The 7602-nt window shown below is 49.7% G+C and overlaps 1 protein-coding gene across 4 annotated transcripts in view; it reads left to right on the top strand.

The window, feature by feature from the left end:
* Nucleotides 1-7602, top strand: part of C2H1orf94 (chromosome 2 C1orf94 homolog) — a 36716-nt gene continuing 29114 nt past the window's right edge. Inside the window, exon 1 of one of the 4 annotated variants that reach the window (XM_008536260.2) lies at nt 1-1237. In XM_008536260.2, the coding sequence (XP_008534482.2) occupies nt 909-1237 (329 nt within the window). In that variant the 5' untranslated portion in view covers nt 1-908. The remainder of the gene's footprint in view (nt 1238-7602) is intronic. The other 3 variants (XM_070595024.1, XM_070595042.1, XM_070595029.1) reach the window with 3 other exon arrangements.

Here is a 7602-nt window from a genome sequence, read left to right as displayed (position 1 = left end):
GGGGCGCGATGCCCACGGCTTCTAACAGGGGAAAGAGCTCTGGGGTCCTCCGGCTCCCCACCCCCACCCCAGGTCATCAGGGCCTGGGACACCGAACCTGGGGCGCCCCGCGCCCCGAGCCGTTGCAGTTGAAACCCACAGAAGGAATTCCAACGCTGGACGGGAAGGGTGTGGGAGCCACCGGCACGCAAATCGGCCCCAGCCGCCCTGCCCGGCCCGCCCCGCGGAGACAGCGCCCTTTTAAGGCATAGGGACCCTTCCCAGGCCGGTCCCAGACGGCGCTGGGTCCAGAGCCGACGCGCTCGCTCGGCGGCCTTCCTGCCTGGTCGGCCGAGCGGCGCTGGACAGGGCCCGGGAGGGGGATCCGGGCGGCCAGGAGGCCGGCGGGCCGGGGCGGGGACCGTTGGCCCTCGGAGTGCGCGGGGGTCCCCTGGGAAGGCCGAGTGAGAATCTAATGGAGGGCCCCGGCCCCCACCGTGCCTAGCACTGTGCCAGGTGCTCGCCCGGTCCTCCGCGAGGCTTAGCGGGCGAGAATGGGCTGAGCCCCAGGCGCCGCGGGCGTGTCGCAACGGGGGAGTGCCAGGGACCGTGGAGGGAGCCAGCCCTCCCCCTCCAGCTGTTCCCAGATGTCATTCTGCCCGTCCAGGCGCCTGGTTCCTGAGCTCAGGGGGATTCCACGGTTACTAAGCTACTGGTTTTTGTTGACTTTTAAATATTTTCTTCTAAGGGAGAAGGGGAGGGGGGCAAAAGTCAGGAAAGAGCAAATAAAAGCAAATCGAAATAAGCTCCCCTCCCCAAAGGAAAACTGCCCTCCATCCACCACTCACACACAAATCGAAGGCCTCTGGACATCGTCACCTTGCTGGAGCACCCGGCTTCTGCCCCATCTTCGTCTCCCTCTCTGGTGAATGAGGGCTGATGGTGGATGGTCCCCCTGTCTTCGAGCCCTGGGTGGACAAAGGGGCTTCCAGAAAGAGAGGAGGAGGATGGCCAGTGGAAATGGGCTCCCTTCATCGTCGGCCCTGGTGGCCAAGCGCCCCTCCGCCCTGGGCCCATTCCCCAGATACATCTGGATCCACCAGGATACACCCCAAGACAGCCTAGACAAGACTTGCCATGAAATCTGGAAGAGAGTTCAGGGCCTGCCGGAGGCCTTGCAGCCCAGGACCTCAAAGGAGCAGCTCTCTGCCACCGTGGCTGGGACTCCAGGAGACAGTGGGCTCAGCTTCCAAGAAGAGTGAGTGTCCCCCTGTTTGGTTGGCATCGAGGGAGGAGAGAGGAGATGAGGTCTCGCCTTCTGGGGTCATGTTCTGGCTCACTGTTTAGTCTGGTTAAACCCTAGAGGCTGTATGCTTTTCCTCCACCCCTATGGTCCTTTGTCCAATCTTTATAGGAAAGTTAACTGGGGTCCTGAAGTTACCTGGGTGAAGAGCCGGACCAGCTGTGTTTCTGCTGCCTCTTCGCCAGCCCACTAAGGGGATGCTTCTCGTCCTAAAGGCATAGGCAACTCAGATGTGGATCTGAGGACCTTGAAAAACTGCCCTAGTCGGGGCTGAGGGTTAGATGTTCCCGGCTTTCCCACGAGGCAACTAGAAGATCCAGCCCCCCTCCTACCTCTGAAGCCTAGGCATTGGCGCAGATGAGTCTGGTGGTTTTAAACCACATCTGGAATTCCCTAATACAGGGAGCAGCTGTCCCATTCAGCCTCCACAGAAACTGCTACAAGAGCACACATCAAAATATTTACTGGGAAGGCACTGACATATTCAGAGGACATAATAGAAAATTAACGTGCGGGAAGATGGCTGTAAATAGCCCGTTTTCTGGTTGGGAAATCCTGTGTCTGGGAAACACAGAGCTAAGTGTTTCTCCGCCGGGGCAAACTTGAACAGATATTGTTGGAGATGGATATTCACAAAGAGAGGAAGGAGGGACCTCATTAGGAAAAGCAGTAAATCCACTGTGGTTATTAATGCCACTGTTGAGCGCTTGTTCAATGCTTTGCATCTTCAAAGTAGGCTGCAAACATTAACTAATCCTCCTGGAGTCCTGTGAGGCAGGTATTAGTGTCCCCATTTTACAGATGGATTAAGTGTTAATAATTAAGTGGTAATTAAAGAATAAGTGATAATTAAGTGTTGCCTGTTCTCACACATGCTCCAACTCAGTTTGGAGATGCTCTGGAGTGGGGGAACCATTCAGGCAATTATCAGCTGCATCTGGTTCCAGAGAGTTCTACACGAGAGCCATGAAGACAGGCAGAGGGTAACTGCCACCCAGGTCTGTACTCCTGCTGTCCCTTTTCAGGCTCACTTACTTGCTGCAGATGAAGGTGGAAGCCACTCTGGCGGTTAATTGCCCCCCTTGCCCTGTGGCTCAGCATGACCTGGCTGAGATGGGAGTGGTCTGTCTGCAGCCATAATCCCACTGTCCAGCCTCCAGTAGCACTGAGCCTCTCTCCCCTGCCCATTGCCATCTTCTCTGGGACAGGGCCTTGGCAGGGGGCCCGTGGGGCTGTGCTCAGCTCCCAATGACCAAGGAGCTGATTGTCCACTTTGTGGACCAAGGGTCAGCGGCAATTTCCAGTAGATGGCACCCTCTCTGCCAGGTCACACTGAGTTAATGGAGACAGACTCTATTTCCAGTCTGCGCTTGGCTGAAAAGTGAACTGGCACACCTTTGGCCAGTTGCTTAACTCCATTTGGCCTTGATTTTTTCATCTACAAATTGAGGATTATATGCCCTGCCTTGTCCACCTCAGAGCTGATAATGAGGATCAAATGTGATGGGAAAAAGGGAGACAGGAAACAGAAAGCTGCATTATACAAATGAGGCAGCCCTTAAATGTAATTCTCAGAGTTCAGGGGTTTTTGTTGTTGTGGCTTCAGTCTGGGGGTTTCACACTATGCTCATAGACCCTAGGGTGCTTCAGGGGCCACCCTGGAGTCAAGTGGCTGGATCGCTGGGCTCAGATCCCCAGTTCAGCCCGAGCTGTTTGACTTTTATGGGTTTTACTTACTGGAGTTCTGATAAAGGCTGCGTCTGAAAAAAGGGTTTTGCTACTGAGAAAAGAGCTGGGAAACCACTGACTTAGTTGAATAAACAATATCATAATCGTGTAGATATCAACCAAGGAGAACACAATGAGCTATTCTTGAAATAAAGGCAGCTGCGATGGTGGAGTCAGATAACTCTGGTTTCAGATCGCATTTCAGCCCCGCGCCAGCTGCGGGTTTAATTTCTGCGAGCTTTAGTTTCCTCATCTGCCAAATGGAGATGATTACTAGGCATTTCACAGGGTTATTGGGATGATTAAATGGGATATTTAAACATTCCTGGTAATAACTAGGATTTGTAGAAATTCCTTGTAATATTGATGATGATGATTTCTTTAAGCCCTACAATTATTACATGAGTTAGCTACTATTTTAAACTCCTCCTCTTTCTACTTTTTATTATGCAAATTCAAATGCATAAAATAGAATAGTACGGTCCATGTCTATGTGTCTGTCACTGAGTTTCGTTAGTTACCAAGTTTGTGCCATTCTCGTTTCAATACCTCCCTCCCCCATTTTTAAATTAAATCCTTTTTACAGATGGTGGTTTAACTTTTTTGGTTTTTTTACAGGTTTGGAGGGGTTAATTTATTTGCCTGAAATCCTACAGTTAGGAAGTGGTGGGGTTTCAGAAAGCAAAACCATCTTAGCCACTATGCAATAGTGTTGGCTATCTTCCCCTAGAAACTGAGGCATCTTTTTGGATAGTCAAAATATTTGACGGTCCCGTGTTCTGAATGATCACACGTGGATAACAGATTTCAAATCCAGGGAGCTGTCCACTATATTTCTGGGATGCCTTCAGGCCCACAAGACACCTCTCAGCTAGCTTTTCCACTGTTTAATCTGTGGACCTGGTTTTGGTGATGTTTGCTGCTATCAGGGTGGCTAGATAAGTAAGTTCTAGAATTCTTGTCAGCTAGAAATTTTTCTTAACTCTGTCCCTAGATATGATAGAGACCTAGACATCTCAAGTTTGAAAGGGATCTTGGAGGCCATCTTCTGCTGCTTGAATCCCTTCCTCAACGTTCTTGCCAAGTGGTTAGCCACTTGCACACTCTTTTAGATGGGGAACTCACCGCTTCCTAAGGTGGCCCCTTGCCTTGCTTTGGACCCCGACTGTCAAAAGACCATTTTCTTCCTGTACTGAAATCTCTATCAAACAAATACCCATTAATCTGGACTCTGCCCTTAGGGCTCCAAACCGAATCTATCCCCTCTTTCTCTCAATAGCCCTTTAGATATTAAAAGATGGCAACAATATTCCTTCTCGGGTTTCTTGTTTCTACAAGCTGAATACCTCTGGTTTTCTAAGTTTCCCCTCAGGTACAAGCTTGGTCAGTTTCCTGCCCACACTGCTGGGCCCTGTGGCAGTGCAACAACCAGAACCAAGTACAGAAATCCAGGTATGATCCAACTTGAGTATATTGGATCCTCCTTGTTTATGTTCTGTATTCATGGTAATGGAGAATCAACACCACATTCATTTTTCTCCCCAAGCCGACTTCACTCTATGGACATACTTTGAGGTCGTTCATTCATTCATCCAATTCATCAGTCAACAAATATTTATTAAGCATCTACTATGTGCCTGCACCATGCTAAGAGTTAGAGCTATGAACCAGATAAGCCCTCGTCTTCCCAGAACTTCTGTTCTAGTGGAGGAGAGAAACAGAAAAACAAGTAACTAAAAGACTATGAAAGCTTCAGAATGTGAAAAGAACTGGTATTCTAGTTGGAGGAAACCAATAATAAGTTCACAAAAATAAACCAGATAACTTCAGAAAGCTACGAGTGCTCTGCTGGAAGTCAAAGCTAGAGTCCAAGGAGGGGTGTCTTTAGAGGGGTGATCAGAAAAGGTCTCTCTGAGAACAGGAGGGCATTTGAGTTGTGACCTGGATATCAAGAAGGAGCCAGTCAGGTGATGACCCAGGGGAAGGAGGTCCAGGCAGAGGGAGAGCAACTGACAAGATGCTGTGGGGGGAATGGGCTTGGAGGGGGGATGCGTGGCTGGGGTGCAGTGAGCGATGGGACTTGTGACAAGGTGGTATCAGAGGCTAGAAGGCCTGGAGGATCACTGTGGGGAGTCAGATTTGATTCTCCGTGGACTGGGACACCTGTGGAGGTTTTAGGAAGGAGATGCAATGTGATCACATTCAGTAGTTCTTAAGGATCTCTCATGCTGCTGTGTGTGCATAGGTGTGTGACAGAAGTTGGGAGCCTCCGGGCAGGTGCTGCAGTGTCCACGTGAGGCACGACGGTGGTAGTGGCCAGCTCAGAGTGGTGGCAGAGGAGATGGAAAAAGTGGGGGATGCGTTGTATATTTTGAGAGGAGCCAACAGACCTCTGAGGACATGGAGCACACAAACAGAGACATCAAGGCTGACTCCAGGATCCTGGCTTGAGCCATTGGTTGGATGGTGGTGCCATTTACCGAGGTGGAGAAGAAACGGGGGAAATGGGCTCTTAGGGAGAAATCAATAGTTCTGTCTAGCATCAATTAAACTCCAGAATCTTGTTCAGTTATCTTTTAATTAGTCTTAAATTTGGGATTAGAGAATTGTGGCAAGCTACTTACTGATTCATAGTCTAGGATTAGTTATTTGTTCTTTCCCCTTGTAGCTAAAACTTCAAAGCCTCAGAATGGAGACTTTGGATTTGCTATTGACTCTGTTCCCCTGACTGAGAAGTGGCATTTGTTCAGTCTTTCATTTGTGGGTTCACTCAACAAACACGCACAGTTGCCTTCCTGGTGTGGTGCCAGGCCCTGTGCTGGGTCCCAGGGATACAGACATAGGTAGGACAGAAGGCCTTCCCTCAAAGAGCTCCCAGTCTAGTGGGTGAGATGGACACAGATACGATGGACAGCAATGACGTTCAACAAATGTTTATTGTGCACCTATTGCATGCCAGACAAAGTGTGAAAATGATACAATAGTGTAAAAGGTGGGGACAGTCATTGACCTTCTTCATGGACCTTCAGTGTCTTGAGAAAGGCAGATCACAATGTATTATGATAAATGTTCTAATGAAGAAGTCCCAGTGCCGTGGGAGCACACTGAGGCGACACATGACCTGGGCTTGGGGCTCAGGAAGATTTCCTGGAGGAGGCTGGGAGAAGCAAGCTGGAAGGTCAAGAGATGAGACCCCCCCACGCTTGAGTGTCATGAAAGACAGGGATACAGCTCCCTGGGAGCAGAGGATGGCAGGATTGATTGTCCCTGCGAGGGACCCCATGGTGGTGTCTCTTGAGTTGGGTCTTGAGAAGAGAGAAGGAACAACTTATAGAAAGAGTCCTGCAGGTGCAGGGAAGGATGAGAATTTTCCAGGGGATGGCATGGCCCTCATGGGAGTGGATGAGAGCGGAAAGGTGGCCTGGAGCTTGCTGGATGTGGTCAGCTTCTCAGGGTGCTTCCAGGTCCTCGGGCAGCACCCAAGAACCTTCCCACCTTCCCATCTCCATACGTCAGAACTTGGCTTGCAGATGCAAAAGCCATTGGCGGGCATCATCCCAAGCCAGACACAAGTAGGAAGATAAGTCTGCAAAAAGAAAGGAAATCCATTTAAGCATTTGAAAACCAGAAATGATTTCCTGATTTGCAGCCTTCCAGGGTATCTGTCTGGAGAAGGAAGAGGGCTGTTTTCCACTTGCTTTAGTAAATCTCCACTATTTGCACCCACTGGCCAGTCCTCCATGCTGGTGGAGCCACTGGGACTGGGAACCCAAGGCCCTATTGGGTTGTTTGAACTGCTCTTCCAACAACCAGTCCTTTGTGCTACTATTATTTAAACAAGTGGATGAATCCTACTTTTCTGGAAAAGTTGTTTGGAATATACCCCCACTTTTATTATTTTTTTTTAAAAAGCTTGAAAACTGGTGACGGGAGTGATAAAGACAAGACTTATAGGTGGAAGCCTAGACTGATGTCCTAGAGCAGAAGCCAGCTCTGAAGACCTCAGGGGTCTAATGCTCTAGGCTAGCATTTTCTCCCCTTTGAGGGGTCAGACATCTCTGAGAATCCGAGCAAAGCTGCCGTACACCCTGAAACGCATCCTTACATCCTTCGACATTTTGTGAATGTCAGAGACCCCATGGGCCCCAGGTTGGAATCCTTTTCTCCTGGACACTAAAGTGTCTCCGTCCCATAAGCTTCCCAGAGCTGGGTCTCAGCTGCTGCTATGACCCCAAGCACCTTGACAGCAATGCATCCCCAATCCTGGTTCTCAAGTGAATTTGTGAACAAAATGGTGCTGGCAGACAGAAATTCAAGGCCCCTGGACCCTTCCCTCCTCCGGTCTCCTCATGCATCCTGTCAATCACCTTCATGATGGTCTTTGGCTCCTTGCCTTCTTGCTAGTCTCGCTTCTACCATTTTCAGAACATCTCATTTCTCTGCGTCTGGTTCCTCTCCTTCCTGGATGTCCTTCAACTTTCACCAGTTTCATCTTCCTGAAGCATATCAACAATGTCACTTAGGCATGTTCCTTGGCTCTACCAATGTCTTCTGAACCCCCTGACCTTGTCTTCCAGGGGCTCTGTGGTTGG

Source organism: Equus przewalskii, chromosome 2 (assembly GCF_037783145.1).
Source record: "Equus przewalskii isolate Varuska chromosome 2, EquPr2, whole genome shotgun sequence".
Taxonomy (NCBI): Eukaryota; Metazoa; Chordata; class Mammalia; order Perissodactyla; family Equidae; genus Equus; species Equus przewalskii.
The sequence above is the reverse complement of the archived record's forward strand: the minus strand, read 5'-3'. Positions and strand labels throughout refer to the sequence as shown.